The sequence below is a fragment of the Dromaius novaehollandiae genome, chromosome 13, assembly GCF_036370855.1.
Source record: "Dromaius novaehollandiae isolate bDroNov1 chromosome 13, bDroNov1.hap1, whole genome shotgun sequence".
Taxonomy (NCBI): Eukaryota; Metazoa; Chordata; class Aves; order Casuariiformes; family Dromaiidae; genus Dromaius; species Dromaius novaehollandiae.
The window spans coordinates 5,239,357-5,260,934 of NC_088110.1; the positions used below are offsets into that span (position 1 = coordinate 5,239,357).

Genomic DNA, 21,578 nt, shown 5'->3' on the forward strand with positions numbered 1-21,578 from the left:
TTTCCCATTCTTTTTTTTTTTTTCTTCCCCCTTAAGGTAAAAATCTCTCACATACTGTTTTTACATGGAATGGAGTACTCCTCAAACGTGTGAAAAATCTGATATTTAGTGCTCTTTATACAATTTAATTGAAAACTAACGAAACATTCAGGGCTTATAAGATACAATCAATAAGAATGATGTCTTTCCACTGTCTTATGGGAATAGATAGTAATTGTCCATTAGATACCTTTTGTAGTATGTAATGCATAAAATATACATGAAAATTCTCAGAGTAACTAAACCACTTTTAGTTATGTCTGGAGATACTTGGCAGTCTGGCCCATATCTCTTCTCCTGTTCTGTTTGTTCTCTGCAGGGAGCTTTTTAAGCTGGTTAATGCCCAGGCTTCATGATCACTGTTCTCGCTGCGTGCCTTGTGCCCGCACAGCTGTTTCTCTGGCTGAGTGGTGAGCTGGACGAGGGAGCGGATCTGTCTGAGAAACAATTATTTTCTTGTTATTCCCTCATCGTTCTTACTGCGTAGCCATGGTCAGTGGAACGGATACAAGATGGAAAGCATTTTCCTGAATTGGATACTGGAGAAGAAAAGTGAATTAAATATCACATACAATACTGCGTGCTGGTCTCATAGGTGCATGTTGTTGTCTGTCAGAGAAAATAAGAACATCTGTTTTTCTGCGAGTTCAGAGGCCTTATCCAAGACAGGGAAAATGCTACAATGCTTCTTCCTGTATTTTGATACAGGGCGTGCTGTATCTGAGGTGCCCTCATGCGTGTGAGGGGACTGAGGTTCAGGGAAGATAGTCACGAGGAATGATTTGGAGTCATTCCACATGAAAGAACCTCTGAAGTGGATTACAGTGAAGCACAAAGGTGGTTTTTATAGTATGTTTTTTCAGCTGACAATGATGAGCAGTTTTGTGAAAGCTCTTAAGCAATGTGAGTTCCTAAATCCAGTTTCTCTAAAATCGCTTGGCTTTTTAAATCACATAGGCGTTTTTGGTGATTGCATCTACGGTGTATTGCAGATGTTGCCACAGTGGTGCTTGAGGTATCCAGAGTACCTCGTTATGAACAAGTAGAGTGGAGAGTGTTCTGGTAACTATGAGCCACTTAAAACCATTGAGTTCATATCTACTTCTTTATCTCATAAACCCTTCACTTCATCACACTGATGCTTTTTGTGATCTTTCATATGATTCATCCATTAGCGGGTAATGGTAGAAATTATTGAAGATGGAAAGAAATACATCACCGTTTTCACTTTAAAGCTGGCATGCCTGGAGGGTCAGTGTCACAGAGCTCTGCTTTTCATGGCATTAGCAAGTTGAAAACGCTGCTGATGCCACACAAATAGGCAAGCGGCAGGCTTGTGGCACGTACCCTTCCGAATAGGTGTGCAAGCAACTGGCACTCTGCCTCTTAACTATGGCTGGGTTTGGATTTCACAGATAACATTTTCAATAAGATCCTGACACGTATATTTTTTATTGCCATTGAAAGGATTATAGTGTCAGGACTATATCAGTGTTGGTTTAGCTTTCTGTAAGAAACTGTTCTGCCTCCTGAAAAGAGTCCCCTTCAGCATTGCAGCCAGCAGTCAGTTTGTCAGGGGCAGCAGAAAAAACTTCTTCTGGAAGTACAGTATTATTAAACTTGCCTGATCCGCAGCACTTCACAGAGAAGGCATTCACTAAAGCACATACTAAGAGCAGAAAGAAGAATACTGGTAAACAAAATTACTGAAATTGGCAAAGAATTATTGCTAAAGGGTAAGTGCTTCCTGTGGATATTAATAACCACAAAGGTTTAGAGTGTTTTGAAGGTTACCTGTATATCTTAACCGAAGAAGAAAATCCTGGGACTTTCTGAAACACAGAGTTATTAAATTGTTAAATTCTTTGAGTTCTGTGGTAGCAATCAACTGGATTGGTAAAGCTGTTCTTGTAGTCTAGTTTTGCAGAGTACACTAAAACTCTGACTGTAACTTCATGCATGTCTATGGAGGGAGAAATCAAAAGATTTGTGCCTTAATTGTACACTTAATTCCATACTCTGGTACTGCCCGGTTGCTGCATAGGTTGTTGTATGGGATGCTTTGGCCTTTTCTTTCATGTAAAACACAAACAGATGCAGTCTGCAGAATTCTGAACTGTTTCAGAGGAATTAGTATCATGTTATCAACAGTATAGCTTTTAACATTTTTTTGTAAAACTGTGCTTTGCATATCTTTAGCAGATGCCAAAGCTGTTTCTGGTTATAAATACATACATGTTATCTGTGGTATAATATGTAATGAATTTTAAGTGGTCCACCTTGCTTTATAAAGTCCAGTAAACACAGAATTTTAATGACAGTGGTGATTCACAGTGAAGTACATAATGTTACATATTAGTCTTAAAACTGTGAATGAACACATTATATTCTTAAAATACCCATGGATGTCAATAGGTTTGGCCTCAAGCTGCAGCAGCTGACGGAAGCATGTGTCCACATCTGGCATGTGAGAGTTTAGTGTCGTCAGCATAACCGATAGAGTTTGAGCCTTTGTTTAAAGTACCGAGCATCTCTTTGCTGCCTGAAAGCGGTCCAGGTAAAGTTCACAGCTCTGCCCTTTCATTCTACTATTCTCTCCTCTCATGCAGCCTTACTGTTGCGCGAGTTATCTAGCACAGCATTGTCCTTTGTTTTCATAAAATACAGGGTTGACCTGGAATATATGGCTCATCCTTTCTCCCCCCTTATTTTCTCCTTCAGTGAAATAGATCTGTGAGTCCAAGGTATTAGATGAACTGTAGCCAGCAGTTTGCTTTTGGTTATTCCACTACCAATGGAGATACTGGGGTTCTTGAGCTACTAGGAAAAGGTCAAACTTGTTTAGGGTTTTATCCTCTTCAATCATACTTTGTTCTGCAGGCAGCTTTACTGTTGTTGGAAGATGAGAAGAAAGATACCTGAAGGTAACACAGCCTTTTGAGGGGAAACACAGTTTATATTATGATACAAGTATTTGGAAGAATGATTGTATCATTGTTAATATCTGGAGTTTGCTTGCGAAGAACCACATTAAGACAGTTCCTTTTATTAAAAAAAAAAAAAAAGTGTAATGAAAATGGACATGGGCAGCTTTTACTATTGGGACTTTATCCTTAAACCTGTGAACAAATATCACGAAAATCATTTAGTGGCTAATAAAATTATTTAGTAATGCAAGAATCAAAACTGTAAAATAATTCTACCTGAACTGTGTGCAGTAATCTTATTGCTCGTGTAACTTTTCCTGCTGCAGAATATCTATCTTGAGTCCATGCTTTTGCTCCCAGGTCTTATAAGTAGAGGAACAGTAAGTCTAGCAAATTTATTATGTCCCCTGGGCAAAAATTCAAACTGAATTCTGCCCTAATTTTCAGTTGTATAGGAATTTCCGAAAGATTTGGCTCTTGAAAATTTGCAAAAGTGTTAAGTAGGTTATCCAAATGGAACTAACTCCCCCAAAGAGGGATCAATTTTGCATACCTTAAGCCATCTATCAATTATGTTTTATTTAAGTTAGGCTCTCTTCAGAGCTAATTTGCAGCATGCCGAGATGCATGTACGGGAGAGGCACTCCAGGGATCATCTAATTCAGCTGTCTCTCTCTGACTGAAGAGCGAACCTCCGTGATTAGTTGAACATAAATGCCTGCTGTTTAGATAGCTGAAATTAGGTTAAAGGAATCTGACACCAAGCACTTGGGTAGCCATGCTAATTTCTAACCTTAAATTTCAGTTTTATATATAGGAAGAATATTGAAAATATGAACCATGGATTTTTTTTAAATGAAAAAAAGTCTGAGATGTTCTCTGTGCATGAAAATATCTCAGTTTATATCCTTAGGTACCACAGGCTTTGTGACTAGTGATGCCTATAAAATAGGCAAAGTCTGAATGACAGAGTGAAGTGGTATTATGTGCTATGCAGTCTGTTTCATTACAAAATGTTTTTACTGTGGTGTATGCAAAGGAGTCTGTACATGCACAATATAATTAAAAATAAGTTATCAGCTCTTATACTACTCCAAAAATTAAATTATGTTGATGGGAAGAGTGTTGGGATTTCCTGAGTTTCTGACCTTCTGGTAAGTCACTGCTCTTTTTTGTCAGTTATAAAGAGGTATATAAACCAGGAGGTTTCTTTCTTTCTCAAGCCTAGCTTTTCAGTTCAACTTGTGACTTGCACTAAACTTCTTTGAAGAAATTCTGCTCCTCAGTTGAGATGCAGCTCTTGAGATTTCAAGTAGGGAGAGTTATGGCAACTCTGCATGCCATCATCACAGGTTGTAGCAGTACGTGAAGCTTTGTCCAGCTTGGCCAGCCCTGCAAAGCATGTCTGTGAGTCTCTGCATTCCTCTCGAGATGCTGTGAATGGGGATGTGGGAGCGTGATATGTGTGCCTCCACCAGCTTCCATTTAATTAGCACAGATACGTGTTTGTGAAAGTGAGGTGGCACAGGTTTGTAATCAAAGTACAGCCCTCCTGGGAATTTTTTTGGTTTTTGTATGAAGTCTTACCACAGCTTGATTAGCATTGCCATTTCTTCACTGCTCATGTTATCTGTGCTGGCTAAACTAAAGTTAGTCAGACTGTCCATCTGTGCCTCCAGCCTGCCTTGACTTGTCGGGTAGATAAAGCCTCTGTAAGAACTAGGTGAGTGTCTTTGAGTTAGTCATGTCCAAATGGAAAGATCTGAAGGTGCTTTAAGATGTACCAATTTCTACTTATTTAACTGAGCGTGATGAAGCAGGGGAGTGGTAATTTTCTAAGGAAGTTCAGAAATTGAAAACAGTGGAGAAGGCAACCTTGACAGGTTAAGTCATGCAGCCTGCTCCTCCTGCCAGCTTGTTACAATGGGTAATGATTCCTTTACGAGACTGGCTGAGTAGAGCTTATCACTGCGAAGCTTCCGTGTCTGTCTTTATGGTAGTCTCACTGTGCCCAGTTGTTCAGTTTTCACTTATCCTTATTTATCTGTCTTTGTTGTAGTTACTTTGATACATATGTTTTGTCTGTATCTCTCCCTAAATTCCTGTTTTTATCCCTCACTTATTAAAGAAAACACAGCAGCTAGCACAGGAGACTTATGCATGGAGTGCTCTAGCAGTGAAACTGGCTCTAATCAAATTCCCTTCCAGAAGTAAAGCAGCAATGTGAATGCTGTTCTCCATATTCTTTTTTTTCTTTTTCTTTTTTAAATAAGAAGAACAAACTGTTTGGAAAAGAACAGCAAAAAGTCCACAGAGCATCTGGTACAGTTCTGCTGCAGGGTTTTCTCTTGGCAACAAAATAAAACTTAGGCAAAAGTTTGGATAGCTATTTATTGCTTTTATTCTCTCCTGTGGGCTTGTTTGTTTGCACATGAGGGAGTGTGCGTACATAGCATTTTTAGGTTTTATTGTACGGATTATCTATGATATTTTGTAGAACCCAGGTGATCCACAGGGTGAAAAATCTGTTTTTAGAGACCTTTATGCATAGCTGAGTAGAGGGAGCTCTGAGAAGCTCGGTAAACTGCGATGTACATGTCTAGATAAACTGCGTAATTGCGGTGGTGCCTGGAAACGGAATTATTTGCTTTGGAAGTGAACTGGCAGCAATCAGAGGTAAAATGCCTTAATTATTGAAAGATAATGAAGACCGAGAAGCAGTGAAACAAGTGAAGAGGAAACATTAACCTACTTGGAATATAGCTTCTCTGCCTCAAAAATCAGGATTAATTAGGGACTAAGGCAAATAAATTATTCTCTGTTGCAGAGTTTATAGCTTTCTCTTTAAGAAATGTTCCTTGCAAAACAGTCTTGCATCATGAAAACTAACATCACATAGCTACTGTCCAAGACTGAAGACTTGATAACTAAGCGTGTGCTGTGATGATGTTTGCCTAAGAGATTTCATGCTTCAGAATGTAAATGGTCCTCACGTGAAGCTGAGGCAAGAGTTCCCCGCAGTAGCCTTCCTAGCTCGCCTCTGCTCTGTTCCAAAACTGATGGAGATAACAAGCTCTTCACATGCAAGTAAGTCTCTTTGAAGGCTCATTTGTATGGCTCATTGTCAGAAGGAATATTGCTAGACTAATACTTTATTTCAGTATGTGTTGTATTCTGTGCTACAGTGAATTGTATTCTGTTCTGGAAAATGGTCAAAGTACGTTTGTATTTCTTGCTTTTTGGAGGAAATGGAGTCATCTTGCGTAGGTTTTACTCATGAAATTGGAAACGGGTGCAAACAGAGAAAATGAGATGAGCACTTTGTTGTTGTGGTTTAGGGCATGGCAGGTCTGAAAACTGCAGATTACAGAGAACACGCAGCTGTGGGGAAGGTGATTTTGGCTATCGTGTGATTAGTTGCATTTAACTTAGGGTTATAGTACTCAGACACGCTCTCTGCAGCACCCAGATCCACATATTGGTGGAGTTAAAATAGGATGTCCTGGTAGTGAACTTGAATATAAACTTCTTTGCTTACTGTTGAAAGTGTGCAGTGTTAGAAGGTTAAATATGGCAAGTTGTTGGATCAGTAGGATCATGTATTTCAGAAAGCTCACTTATATTTTGCATCGTGCACGGTAACTCGTAATCTCTGTGCACTTTCAGGATGATAGAGCTAGTGCTCTGAATGTGGAGAAAAGGCAGCTGTATTTCTCTGTCATCTTCTGTTTTTTGTAGAGAGAAAAACATGCCCTAACAATTGCAGAAACGATATTCTGATTCCAGTCACTAGTCCAACTGGCTTCCAGTGCAGTTAACTTTACTTGGACCTCCTGGGTGCAGGAAGATGTATAGAGCAAGGAGACCAAGGAGTCAAATTGCAAGTGGAAGGCCAATGGGAAGGATTTGGGTGATGCTGGAAAATGGTAAATGGAGGACAAGAGAGGAACTGGACCCTCTTTTTGAGAGAGAGCTTCTGAAGAGAGCAATTGTGGAAAATTCACTGGAGCTAAAGTGAAGATGCATCTAAAAATCAATGCTGATTAAACTTGAATGTTCATCTTAAAGCACTGGTCTTTGTCAGGCTAGGAGAGTAGGTATGAGGTAATCTTTTTTTTTAGCTGAGGAAAAGCTATACCGAGAATGGTAATGAGAAGTTTAGGATTTTGAAGAAAGTGAAGCAATTGTCACCCTCTTTTAAAAAATCTGAGACTGAACATGTGAGCTATATTGACAACAGTGCAACTTTGGCATTAAAAAGAGGTTCTGTAAGTGTTACAAATAAAGGACTGCCTCTTACACTTTTTCGAGATAGCATTAAGCTGCATCTACCAGATGCTGATGAAAGAACAAAGGAAACTATCAGCAAAGAAATGATTTAAAAATGACTCTGATTTTTTTTTTCCATTTCCTCCCCCCCCCCCCCCCCCAGCATTGAGTCCACCAAAGTTAGTATGGGAGATGAGAAATCAAAACAAAGTTAGTTTTGTCCTTACTGTATTTGATAAGTGTAATAAAGAGAAATTATGCACAGATAAAAGTCCTGAAGACTGAAGTGGGCAGCATCTCTGACGTCCGCATTCGCTGCTGGAGACTTTCAGACATAATAAATGCAGCAAGCAAGGGGTTCTTGCCATTGTGCTCAGTAAATATTTGCCTTTGAAGTTGATAAGCATTTTATTGTGAAGGTCTGTTGTTAAGCCTACTGATTATTTTATTTTTTTTCTCTTCCAGTCTTGTAAAATTGTACAGTACCCAGCAATGTGAGGAGCTCTTAAATGTAGGTGGGGGTCAACAAATAGACTGAGCCCATTAGTGTAAGGCAACTGCTAATTAGTAACGTGGTGCTAATAGTCCGGGTTGCCAGAAATGTAATAGACAAACACAACTGATGGCTATCTGTAAATATTTTTGGTCAGCTAAGTGTTTACTTCCAGAAGCTTAAAAACACCTGTATTGTTTGTGAATGTCTCTTCCAACAGTTTTGCTCAAAGCATCTATGAGCAGTTTCCAGCAAATAATGCTTTTTTCCTGTGCATCTCTTCCCTCAGTAAGACTAGCACTGAACTTGGTTGTCATTTTTTGCTTACAGCAATTACTTTTGTAACAGCACAGTATATGCCGTTCCGTGCGTGAGGAGGAGGAGGAGTCGTCCTCTATTTGCCTGTTAGGTTCATTTTGCATGTTAATTCAGATTTCAAAATGCAGACATGCTTTCACTTAAATGATGTGAAAATAATTTGGCGTAACCTTGTTCAGTTGACTACCTTAATCTTTGGAAATATACACCAAAATATCCAGCTCTTTAATGGCTTGCTTTTTCTTGTGCTTTCAGTCGACAGTACTTTCTTAACATGCAGTATTTTCCTTTGAGCAAATTTTCCTTTCATTTCAATTTTCCATGTCCAGTTCAATTTCTATGCTGGATACTTCTTTTGTAAACAGAAATAAGAGTATTCCTTGGATTGATCTTTTTAGGAGATGCTCTTGGAAACCTGCTTAGTTCGTTTTGGCTGAACGAGCAGGGAGGGCAGAGTTCTAGGCAAAAGAAAGGAGTTTTTGTTTGTCATTCAGACTTTAATGGGAGCCACAGGTCAGAGACCTGAGTACTGGAATCAATTTCCTCTCTTCTTTGTGGAGACTGTTTTGTACTTCAGTGCCCTTAAATATTTTTTAATGTTACTACTTACTGTATAAAGGTCTACTGATCTATGTTATCTTGTATATGGATTTTTTTTTAATTTTCATTGTTCTTTGTACTGTTACTGTACCTGATGTTAGGCTCAATGAAGAGAAAAGGCATTGTAAGAATGCATGTTTTGATGGCTAGAACATTGTGGACATAATAAAAGAACACCACTTTCGGGGTAATCTTTACAAATGCTGTAACTTGAAAGAATCTAGTCTTTGAATTGCTCAGTCTTACTAGATCTACCTAATCTGTTGGGATGTATTGCTCAAAAGTTGCTTTTAAAACTAGCAATGATTTTCGAGTGCAGAAGAACTGTCTTTTGACTTGTCACAGTTCTATACAAGAAATAGCTGTAAGAGGAAACTTTAGAGAATAAAGGCCCTGATAGCATCACAGCTGTGACCTACTTGTAAATTGTACTTTGAGGCGACTTACCATTCTATTTTAATGAAAATGGAGGCATAGGAATAGCAATAAATCTATGCTGACAGTAGCAGAGATTGAATGTGCTATCACTCTGAAGCTGATACTCTTGCATAACTTCACATGCTAAAAAGAAACATTCAGTTGAATAAACAAGTGTATTCCATATGGGGTTTTTGTGTGTGTGTGTCAAGATTACTAGGTTTTCTTGAGATTTTGATCTTTCTACACTCACCAAAACCTGCTTCTGTTTCCTTTGCAGGTCATGGCAACCATAAAGAAAACAGTCCTTTCCTCAACAATTTGGAAGCTGGCAAGGGAGGCGATTATTATGACAAAAATCTGGCCTTGTTTGAGGTAATTTCTGACCTCTTCAGCCTTTTGATGTGAATGTCCTTGATCTTCAAAGCTGGGAGGGATTGAGCATATAGTGTTTATCATTCAGTGGAAGATGGAGTATTGTGAAGATGCAGGTGGTGGGCCAGTTCCTATCTGTCACTGCACTGGAATCTGGTGCCTAAAAGCCACTGGTGTGTTGATAGATATGTCCACAGTGTACCAAAGTGTAATGGTGCCAGAGGTGACCTGAGTAATTTAAATAGTGAAGCTGTGGCACTGTGGGCTAATCAGTGTGGAAAACTAGCATGGGTTAATTTATCATGTTGAGAAAGTTCATGCTATTCTGTAGGACAGTGCCTGAATTCAGGTGCCTGAATTAGCTTGGGTATCCTGTATCACAACTGCAGCATACCAACAATACAGATTTCTGCCTGAATGCTTTTCTATGGGTGGGATATCCTGTGTGATGGAAAAAGCCCAAATGTAAGTGCTTGGGAGTGTGAGGCAGAGAGAGGTGACTGATTTCATGTGGGAGTAAGGAGGTCCAGACTCATATGCAGCAGGCCAGCTGGACCCACACAGAGTCCAGCAGAATCCTCCTCCTCTTCCTCACCTCACTGGCTATATGCTTTGGCAGTGTGTTAAGCACAAATATCTCACGGTATTCTAAGACCAGATTTCTAGAAAGAGTTTTTCAGAACCTGGAGCACTGGGGAGTGGTGCAGAGAGTCTTTGCATGGCTCTGCAGCTGCTTTCTAGCTGAGCTGCTTGGTTACAACTTAACAGCAATCTCTGCAGCTTGCGCCTGATGTTTCCCGTTCTGGGAACTTGGTGCAGGGGAACCAGAGCTGGCTCTGCACACAGCCGAGCTGGCCCCAGCAGAGTTCTGCTATGTGACATAGAGCATGAACCAGTATAGCTAACCAACGACTAGATAGCTCCCCCTGGAAATCCTACAGCCATGGTTGCATGGCAGTGTGTTTGAGCTAGAAGATCATGAAGCACACTCCCAGCTCTGGTATCCCTTCCCTCCAAGGCATGGCAAATCTGTGACCAGGATAAACTTACTCACAGGTAATGGCCAGTTGGCTGTATTGTGGAATTCGTGGCTGCCACTAGTTGTGTACCTGCCTTTTTCCACAAACAGTAACAGTACCTCACCATGACTGTAGGCTGTCTTTGTGGTATTAAAAAGGAGGAGGAGCAGGTAGCATCCCAAATGCCACGCTGCTCAGTTGAATGGAAGCACATGTTGCTTCAAGCGCTTTCTGGAAGAAATTAGAATTGGGGTTTTAAACATGGGAACTGCAGGTTCCATAGATGAAATCTGAGGAAAGAATGGGAAAAGGAACAACATGTAGATGCTTCTGGGCCAAGAGATTTTCTGGAATGAATACAGCAGCACTGTGCTGACCTCATTTGTGTCTAACGACAGCTGCCCACTACTACTGTTCCCAGCTCATGGCATCCATCTATCCATTTGGGGTTGCTTCTGCATTGTGTACAGTGGCACATAATCCTACTGATCCTCCCAGAAACAGTTAATAGTGATATATGGAGATATGATCAAACTCCAGACAGTGAAATCCTTCTTAATCAGCTTTGACTTCGTGTGGAACGTTGTTTCTTTTTGCTGTGCATTACTTATTGTCCAGTTTGACATGTAAGACACTTTAATTTCATAGAGAAAGGGAAAGGGAATTACTTTGTCCTGATTTTGTTTCTTTGCAGATTAGCTATTTCTCTGGGTTTTTTTGAGGGAAATATCTTTTTGCAAGGGGAAGGCCTAGATTCATCCTTGAAATTGCTTTCAGAAGCAGAGGTTGGATGGGAAGAAAGTAAAGATAGAGGATGTAAGGCCTCCACACACAAAACTTTCAGGATTTTTATCTAGACCCATGTGATTAGATTACACAGCTTGAAAATTGTAATAACATGATCAGAATACAGGCATGCCTACAATGGCTGAACTTTGATCACTAATTCTCTGACTTACTTGGAAACTTGACCCTTATAAAAATATGCCTATTGATGTAAGTTGACATTAGAGATACATGCAAGATTCAGGTTGCTCATTTTCCTACAGTCCCAAAGCTCAGCATTTTTTTATTGTTGTAATTCATGCTTTGCAGCACATGAGGAGAAGAGTGCTTACAGGCTTGTTACCGTAGGCCTTCCTGTCAGAGTTGCCCTTCTTTCAGAAAACAGCATCTTCTGATCAGTGGTTCAGGCACAACAAAACACTCTTTCCATTGCTGACTTTCCTTGTGTGTTTCCCAGCAGCCACAGCCATGAGCCATGTCAAGGAATGCATGACCCCAGCCACTTTCATAAATGCTGTAACTTGCAGAAGTTGACTAGTTGTCTTCCTTCACAGGAAGAACTGGATATACGACCAAAAGTGTCATCTCTGCTTGGCAAGTTGGTCAACTACACGAATCTTACTCAAGGTGTTAAGGAACATGAAGAGGCAGAAAATACTGATGGTTCAAAGAAGAAAGTATCAAAAGTAAGTAAAGACTCTCTCAGTGGCCGGCTAATGAATGGGATTATTACATATGTGATTTTGGAGAGCTAGAGAAATGGTCCATGGTAGGTAATCTGAGCACTTGGGTCCTACGGATTTCATAGTACTGCCCTGTCAAGAAATCTTGAGCCATTTCAGAAAGAGATGGAAGTGGTAATGCTGAAAACCAGCACATTGTCCTCCAAGAGGATGCATGCTACCCCATGCTGAACGCTGCGTTCCAGTGCACTTACTCCCCCTCTGCTCCCTTTCTCTCCATGTTTTTACACCGATGTTGCAGTTATTTAGTCAGCATGAAGCTTAAAATTCAGTTTTAGCTGAGACTACAGGTACTAAAGTGCCATAATATTATAGTTAATAGGATGTCATCACAAGAGTAAGTGAAGGTTGTCTGGGTGCTGTAACTGTCCGTTTTGGTACTTTAAGCTTATATTTAATAATTTAAAAATAATTTAAACCTTTTATCTGTGAATGTCTTTTGTGTGATACTTGGCATGCTAATAGCTGGGTCTGTGCAAAGTTTTTACCTTCACACTACTGAGAGGAAATCTTGGCTGCATCTTTGTTTTAACATGTTTTTGGTGGGAATAATTATTGTCAGGTATCAGCTTCGCTACAATTTGGGGAGAACTTGGTGATGGGTCTGTACTGTAATGTTGGGTAAAACAGGCCTCTCTAAGAAAAAAATGTGGCAGATAATAGGAAACTGAGAAGTTATTTTAAATCTCTGGTAGACTAATATGTAAGGTTTGTTAGTATTTCTATATCTAGGTATGATACGTGTTAACATTTGTGTAGTTTGAAAAGATAGTGCTGTAAAATGGACCAATTTTTTTACTGTCCTCTTTAGAGCTATGCTGCTATGGCCAAATACATCTTAGGCTTAATATGTGGGTTGTCGTGAGTTATGTTTTAATGTCTCTAATGTGTTTGGAGGCTCCTCAGATGTTTTTATAGCATGGATTGGATAACCATTCCAAAAGTGACAATACCATCCTGCGATATCTCGGTGTTTTCTATGTAAGCACTGCCGTTTCCTGTAGTGAATCTTTGCCTAGCATGTCTGTCTCTGAGATAATAAAAACAGTTGCGATATCGTAACTGTAGTCTGAATTCCTTCTCCCCCTCCTGACATAAGCGCTATGAAGTTTCTAAACAGCTTGTAGAATATAAGAAAGTCAGATATTAATTTGGCTGATAATCATAACATCAGTAAAAACGGAGAAAATTCACGAGCAGAAGCTGTACAATGACATGGATGGAAAAGATCCAGAACCTGTACAAATGTGATTCTTCTACAGATTTTGAGAACTTCTCAAAATGTATTTTTATCATCTTTGAAGTATAAATTGATGCACTGCTGATACCTTATCCTGCCCATTTGAGCATTAGCATGAGTATCAGCCCCTGACACAACGGCATGCTCTGCTTTTAAGTGCCAGCATTGTCAGCAGACTCACTGCTAAGTGTTATACCAGGTACACTCAGCAAATATATACCCAGGTACCATGACGAAAAGTAAGCTATCTGTCCTAATACATCAGTTACTTGGCTTGACATCTTATAGACAAGAACTGGAGTAAGGAAGGATGAGCTGACTCTAGACTTGATATCCAAGATTGATTCAAGGAAACAATCCTTTCAGTAAGTGAATATATAATCCTTTGAGGAACGAGCACAGATCTCCGAGTGAATTCCCCTTTGAGATCTAGGCCTTAAAAAAGATCTTATCTATTAAATAAAAAGCAATCGTGTGCATATGAAATGTTCAAATCTGGGAGGGGCAGGTATGGGGGAAAAAATTAGATCTTTCTTCCAAATTTTAAGCTTAAGTTAGTAAGAGAATGAGGTGCTTTAGCTTGTAGAGATCATTGTTGTCTACACTTGCTTTTTAAATTCATGAAGCCAAAAGAGACTTGGAAATTTTTGCAAGCTCTGGAAAATGCATTACATGACTATTCCCCTCCCCATCTCTTAGAATAATTGTTGCACAGTTTGTGGAAGGTTAAAATAAAGATCAGGACAATTTCAGTGCAAAACAGCTCAGTATAAGCATATTGCCCTTTTTCAACATTCCTGTTAAATATTTTTGATAGTAGCATGCTGTGTTAGATATGCATCAGATAAAATTAACTCTACTCCATGTAACAGGGTAGAGATTTTGGTTGCTTTCTATGTCTTGCAAATACTGTCTTATATTACAACATTTAATAGTTACAGTGCTATAAAAATATCCCCACCTCATGATGGAAATCAGATTAACTATTTTAGTTCGTGTATCTTTAATAAGGCACTTCATTTCTGTGCTGCTGTCTGTCCTCATGCTCCAGCCCAGCCCCAAGAGCTGTCATTACCGATCCATTTCCCTGGACCCTGCAGCCAAGTGCTTTGATAACCCGTCACACTGGCACAAAGGAAATAGTGTCCTTCAGAGTCAAATCAATATTTGTATCAATTATGCATCTGTGGCTGATAAAAGCGAGCGCCACACATGCGGAAACATGATCTGCATCATTGAAACTGAGACTGTTGTGGAGATTTTCTGTCCCATGTCAGTTGATCTGAAACACTGTTCCTCAAAATGTCTTTGCATTTCATTTCCTTTGAGCAGCATGGAGTGTTTAAATTTTTTTCATTTCGTAGCTGTTGAGACGGGACATAATATCTCCCTTATTTCAGATTGCATTCTGTAGAGACTAGAGCACTGGTGTTCAGCATCACTTACTGCAGTGGAATCTGCTAATTATAAGATGCTTTCAAGAAGGGTCAAGTCGTTGCAAATTGCTGGTATTAAATATTTCTGAACAAGCTGGTGCAAGTAGTATTTTATTGGTGGGTTTTTTTTTTTTTTTGTTCCACAGGGTAGGAAAATGCAGAGCAAAGTTTCATGCCTGCGGTGCCCTTAGCAATACTGTGGCTTGGGCTGTGTCTGCTAGCAGACACTTATGCCTCTCCTAGGCTGTTCTGCTCTGCAGTAGGCTCGTAACTGTAGAACTAATGCACAGTTTCCCTTCCTCTGTGGCTGAAGTCAGCTTGTAGCCTGATGCACCTAAGAGACTACTTCAGAGGGAGGGGCAGAAGGAGACGAATGATAGAGCAAAGCTGCCGAGTAGAGCAGAAGATGAGAAAGAACTAAGCTAAGATGAATCCTTGTGCAGAGGAGCTAGGTATTGGGAGACCTGTAATGGGCAGGCCTAAAACCTACCTGTTTTTCTAGTGCTCGGGGTGCTGTCAACAGAGGGTGCAACAACTGTTCCGCTCGCTTCTGCCGCGCAGGAGCGGTGGGCTGGGCCCTCTCCCTTCTCCCAGGGGCTGGTTTTGACAAGCTCTTAGAAGGACCTTTACCTCTGAGACATCTGCATGTCTGATGGATTCAGTGGCTGCTGGCTGCTGGGTTCAGAGATGTTGTGCGGGAGGCGACTGACAGATGAATGGGCAGATAGGCGATAAAATTACACAGGATGTCTCTTTACGGAATGAGGCTACAACTACATGAATGTGACAATGGGAAGCCCTTATGTAGGGGCAACTTCCGCTGCCCAGTGCCTGGCAACCCTATTTAGCACTTTCTCAGCTGTTAATGTTTATGCAGTTGAACATCCAAGTTGAATCAAAAGAAGGTGTCTGAATCAAAAATATCTAAACCTCTCCTCCTTGAGGAGGTGAGTGAACTGTAAAGAATATCTTGAGAAGATCCTCTTCCCCTGTAGCATTGGAACAATTCACTTCCAAATCCTTACCTTGTTCCGAGCAGGATACTGATGTACCAAGTGTCATTTCTGTTAGCGTTAGAAGATATTTCTTCTTCAAACATAATCTTGTCAAAGCAGGAGATACTGATCATGATAATTCTACAGGACAATTTTTATACGAATGGTAGGTGAAGTTTTAGGGTTGTTTTTTTTGTACCCTGGCATTGGAACAGCTGAGTAATTTGCAACACAGTTGTCTGGCCCCATTTTGGTAAGTCAGGCCTGCTGCAAGCTGTCAGCAAGTGGTTATGTTGCCCATTTTGCTTCAGTTGCAATGTTTTTGTGGGAAAGTGTAGCTGAGCTGATTTAGCTTTAGTCACACAAGGAATTCCAAATTGACATTAAAAAAAAAAATTCAGTCAGCAGTTGCCCAGCATTTCTAACAGAGAACTGTTCAGATCATGTCCTTAGGCATAGTTCTCTTTCAGCTAAGGCGAGGCAAATTGCTAATGCAGATGAAGAAATTTTGTATTTAAATGTATGATTAGAAGTTGAAGCACTAAGTTCTTAAGGTGCTTGTTTTGACCTGCTGAGATTATAATGATCTGATTTCTTTTTTTAGGATTCTGCTTTGTGTAAAGAAACATACTCTTGCCTTACCTTAGCTTCTCTACCTTTTTCCTTAGTGAAGACAAGGCCAGAACAAAGTTTTTGTCAGCCATTTTATCAGTTTGAGTAATATGCTTGTCTTAAAATACTGCTGCTTTTGATTTGATGACTAATTAATCTGTAATGGTGTGTGTTGCCTATTTAGTTTTACATTTAGTTAATGCTATGTGGAGTCAAATCTTGAACAAGTGTTGTCACCTCCCTTAAATGCCCTTGCCGCTTAGGTGATTGTTCACGGGCTTTCTGTCTGTAATATGTCTTAGAATTCAAATTTATTTATGGAAAGAAGTGTAAAAGGAATGAGCTTTTGAAAAATTACACTGTCTGTTCCCCCTATGTTTCAGTATTCTGTATAATTTTAAATGCAAAAGAAAACCTCAGACAACAGAAGCTGTGAAATGTCTTGGCAGGAAACCAGTGAAATTTGGCACTCTGAACTGCTGCCAGTGCTGAGTGTGCCAGTGCAGGGAATGCTACTGTATTCCTTGAAATGAAACCCTTATCAATGGCGCCTCAATATCATCATTTGGGATCTGACAATAACTTCTCAGGCAAGGGAGAATTTTAAGATACTATATTGAATGTTGGTAATGTGCAGTTCCCATGAAACTGTAACGAACTTGTATTTTCTCAGAAACTATCAAAAGTAGTTCATAGTCTGATGCTAACGTTATGTGAACATAAATAAGGTAGGGTGATTAGTTCTAAACAAAATAGGGAAAATGCAGTATATGTTACTCCAGATTGCTTCCAAATCTTTTGAAGTTATAACATTACAAAAGTGTATTTTGCATGAAACTAATTTATAAACTCTGGGGAATAGGGTAGAATCTGCCTTCCTCTGAGTCCAGAGCCCTCATCTGGTTTCATGCTAGAAACTCTGGTTCTGCAGCAAACAAACATATCCAGTTGTTAGTAATTTGTGTTAAATGCTGAATATGATGACCTGAAGAGTGAGCGTGCTTGTGTGATTTTCACCATTTGAAAAACTGAAATTGGGGAGGAGTGGGAGGATTGGCCAGCTATGTTTTGAATAAATCCAGTTAATGCTGCTGTTACTTTATTTTATTTTTTTCAGTCACCCAGCATGGGCACCCTGATGGGGGTGTATTTACCATGCATGCAGAATATCTTTGGGGTTATTCTCTTCCTTCGGCTGACTTGGATGGTGGGAATGGCAGGAGTTCTTCAATCCTTCCTGATTGTCTTACTATGCTGCTGCTGTGTGAGTACATAGTCAAAACAACGCATGTGACAACCTTTGTGAGACTATCAAAAAAACTGGGGGAGGCTGCACTTTACACACATGCATAACAAAAAGCCAGGTTTATGCTAGATGCTTTTGCTATGCCTATAAGCATAAGATTTTCTTTATGGTAGTAATTTGAAACTGGCAAACTATGACTAGTGTAGATACAGTCTTAAAAATGATGTTTGCTCAGCAAACAGCTGTTTTTCTGGGCCTGTCCCAGGTCATCACTGCCTGCTGGGCTGCCCTGAGTTGGAATTTCAGCTCTGCAGACAGTGACACCTGCACTCTTTATCATGCTTTGTCTGCAGAGACCTATTATTTGACCTGATAAAGCAGCAATGGTCTCAGGCAAAAGTTTCAACAGCTTAATGATTACATTCCTGTTACTGTTGTTTTCATTCCAGAAAATGACCTGTCAAGGCAGAATAAGTAGAAATACTGGCAGCTTTGCTCTAACAAGAAATAAGTTACAGTTTAAAAAATTTTGTTGACACAGTTATCTCCTTTTCCTTGTTTACCCAGACTATGCTGACAACCATATCAATGAGTGCTATTGCAACGAATGGTGTTGTTCCAGGTAAATGTAATTAACAGACTTCTCATTTGTGGAAAAATAGTTGCTATAAGCTATTAACATGGCTTTATTCCTTGGAAATTTGCTTAAGCCGGGATACAAAGCCTGAATTCATATCTCTGGTTTATATCACTTAGGCTAAAGATTAAAAGCAGATGCACAATGTATAATTTTGTTGTATACCTGCTGTAAGTATCTTAAAATTTATGACAATTAAGAAATGACTGTTTTACTTCCACTCTTCTTGTTTCATAGCTGGTGGCTCCTATTTCATGATATCCAGGTCATTAGGCCCAGAGTTTGGTGGAGCTGTAGGGCTGTGCTTTTATTTGGGAACAACATTTGCAGGAGCAATGTATATTCTCGGTGCCATTGAGATTTTGTTGGTGAGTAGTACCGCTTTTAAGAGGATTAACATATGAAAAGCACTGCTGAATTTTTGTCTCGTATTCACAGATGTATTCAAAGGTAGAGACCAGGTCTACACATTCTTGGTCCCAATTTTCCACTGCTAGTGCTGCCCTCTAAAAGTTGCACACTTAGTGGGTATCCAGAATGGAAGCTTCCTTGAAAACCTATGTGGAAGTATGACTTAATCAAAGAAACATGCTCATAATTCATAAAGTTGGCTTGGTTGTGCTATGGAAATGGAATGGCCCTTTGGGGTTGGACCAGATGATCTCCAGAGGTCCTTTCTGATCCTCACCATTCTGTGATTCTTTTATCCCAGACTTTTTTCTATAAACTGAAGATTTCTGGTGAAGAGCGTGTTGCAAATTAGAAAGTGGTTTACATTTCTGGTATAAGTAAAGGGCATTACAGTAATTTAGACAGAGTTCTGTTGCTGTGCACCTTCAGCTTGTTTTCTTCTTGTTTCAGACATATATTGTGCCACAAGCAGCAATTTTTCATCCATCCGGTGCCCATGATGCATCCAGTGCTATGCTAAACAATATGAGGGTGTATGGAACTGTATTCCTCCTCTTAATGGCAGTAGTGGTTTTTGTAGGCGTGAAATATGTTAACAAATTTGCTTCCCTCTTCTTGGCCTGCGTAGTAATATCCATACTGTCCATTTATGCTGGAGCTATCAAGTCCATCTTTGATCCACCTGAATTTCCGTGAGTAATCTTTCTGCTTGGGGGTATGTATAGATTTGCCTACTGTTCAATGGGAGTGTGTGGAGGGGTTCAGTGTTGCTGTATATAGTGACAGTGATAGTTTTCTGTATGCAGAGCCCATGGAACAGAAGTTCTTAGGCTGAAATAAACACACTGTTATGTTCTTCAACTGTGTAACATTTCTCTGCCTCCCACAAGGACTATCCACTGTCTTAGCCCAGGGTTGTTCAGTTCATTTTTAGCTAGATTTTTGCTGGGTTATTTACTGCCGTCCCCTCAGTAGGAAGCAGTGTGGCAGCTCTGCTTTCCCTAGGCCAGTCAGACATGATGTGCTGCCTTTGTGGTTGGAAACTGCGGCGGTGCAGAGCAGCTGCTTGCTGAGAAATAGGGGATCTGTCTCAGGAGTGCGGGAGGCACGATGTGCAGGGCCTTGCCAAAGCCCCAGCAAAACTTCCTTCTGGTCTGAACGCAAATGGGTCTACAGTACGAGTAGCTTTGCTCTGAACACAACGTGTGCTCCTCGAACGGCAAGAGTTAAACGTGTAATACAGTGTATTAAACTCCAGGTTGGAGTAGAAATAATATAGAAGCATGTGTTTTAACAGAAATGCAAGCAGTGTTTCCTGATACTGTTGACAAGTGATGAATGGAAGTAGGGTAGTTGAGCCTGCGTAATTACTCACTTCTCAGGATGCTGTAGCAATAACTAAGTAGTCACAAGCCTAAAGTGCTCGCTTCAGACATTTAGGGTCCAACAATTGTAATGTTTTACAACAATGGCAGATTTACAGTAATAAAAATAAGTGCTCTACCTTGCCCTTGTTATCTCTTAGATTGTTCTTGAATGTTTCTCCCTATCTTTCTTTAGGCTGTATCCCTTTTTCTTTTGCTGCAGAAAGCAGATATGGTACTTACTTTTAATTCTGGAGGGGAAGGCTAGTTTGAAGCTATACTTTACAGGCCTGTGAACTCTGCAGGAAGCCCTGTCCCTGCCATTTTCTTGGCTTGAATGCTTGATGAAACCTGTGAATCAAATCTTTTTAAACCTATTAAAATGACAGAAAATAATTATGTATGTGTGTATATATATATATCTTTTTTCCTGGAGGAGTTTTTTGACACTTTAGGTTAGATCTGGTTTCCGAGTGCCAGGTCTGGCACAAAGGAAGTAAGGGAATGCAGAACTGAGAGTGGAGGATGGGAGGCCATGTCTCAGGGAACCATATTTGTAGGGTGTGGATTAAAAATCTTCAGTCTTGGAATAAAACGTACTTGTGGTTTGGTGACACTCAGTAGGCAGTGGAGGATTTTACCTGATTGCTAAGTCTGTCTATAACTTTATAATGATGCACTGTGTCTTCTGACAAGAACCTTTGTTTTGGCTGAAGTGTATGTTCCTAGTTCTGAAGGTAAAATGTCAGAGATTAAGTGCTACTATACAGAAACTGAGGTACGCTATTCTAAATAAATGTATTGAGAGAGACTTAACACTTTTTAATCATTAGAATGTTGTTAATATTTTATTCTGGTCCCTTCTGATAGTTCTGTTGAAAGATTATGCAATATTTTTGTGCTCATTTTACTTTCATTGTGTAAGGTAAGTTTATCATTGATACTCAGTTCATTAAATCATACTGATTTTGCTTTTTTATACCTCTCCCAAAATTGTTGGAAAAGTGGCTTTTATACTTCTGACCTTTAGAGGAAAGAGTTATATAGTCCTTGTTCTACTACTGGCATCTGCTTCAAGTGGAGAAATGATGTAGCAGGCTAGAGTCACTTGAAGTTACAGTGATGTGAAGGGAGGGCGGTGGGGAAGGGGGGATATCATTTCCAGGTGCCACGCAATAGCAGTAACTATTTAGGTGTTCTTTGTTTCCCTTCCAGGATTTGCATGCTGGGCAACAGGACTTTGTCAAGAGATCAGTTTGACGTTTGTGCCAAAACCATAGTTAAGGATAACATTACTGTGGCCTCTAAGCTTTGGGAGCTCTTCTGCCACAATACAAGCTTAACCACCGATAACTGTGATGAGTATTTCCTACTTAACAATGTGTCAGAGATAGCAGGGATTCCAGGAGCTGCTAGTGGCATTTTAAAAGGTATGACAGAAAGTTTCCTTGCCTTAGAGGGGACATGCAGAGTAGTTGAAATGGGTTGAACTGTTCCATGCTGGTTGATAAAGAGGGACTAAATGAATGTAACTACAGTGAAGAAAATTCTCTTCAATGAAGAAAACAGTGTTTTAATCCTTAAAAGAGTAGATGGCATTTGTCTCCTGATACAGTACTTGTGTGTTGTAAAATTCATTAAATTCACCTTA

General features: G+C 39.9%; 1 protein-coding gene across 6 annotated transcripts in view; it reads left to right on the plus strand.

Annotated features, from left to right (window-relative positions):
- Positions 1–21,578, plus strand: part of SLC12A4 (solute carrier family 12 member 4) — a 50,228-nt gene that overhangs the window by 10,267 nt on the left and 18,383 nt on the right. For all 6 annotated transcript variants that reach the window (XR_010391370.1, XR_010391371.1, XM_064519500.1 and 3 more), the window contains 7 exons: positions 9,344–9,438; positions 11,798–11,929; positions 17,387–17,533; positions 18,083–18,137; positions 18,390–18,520; positions 19,014–19,255; positions 21,143–21,357. Coding sequence is in view for 4 of the 6 variants with exons in the window: in XM_064519500.1 (XP_064375570.1) it covers positions 9,344–9,438; positions 11,798–11,929; positions 17,387–17,533; positions 18,083–18,137; positions 18,390–18,520; positions 19,014–19,255; positions 21,143–21,357 (1,017 nt within the window). In the remaining 2 variants the exon portion in view is untranslated. The remainder of the gene's footprint in view (positions 1–9,343; positions 9,439–11,797; positions 11,930–17,386; positions 17,534–18,082; positions 18,138–18,389; positions 18,521–19,013; positions 19,256–21,142; positions 21,358–21,578) is intronic.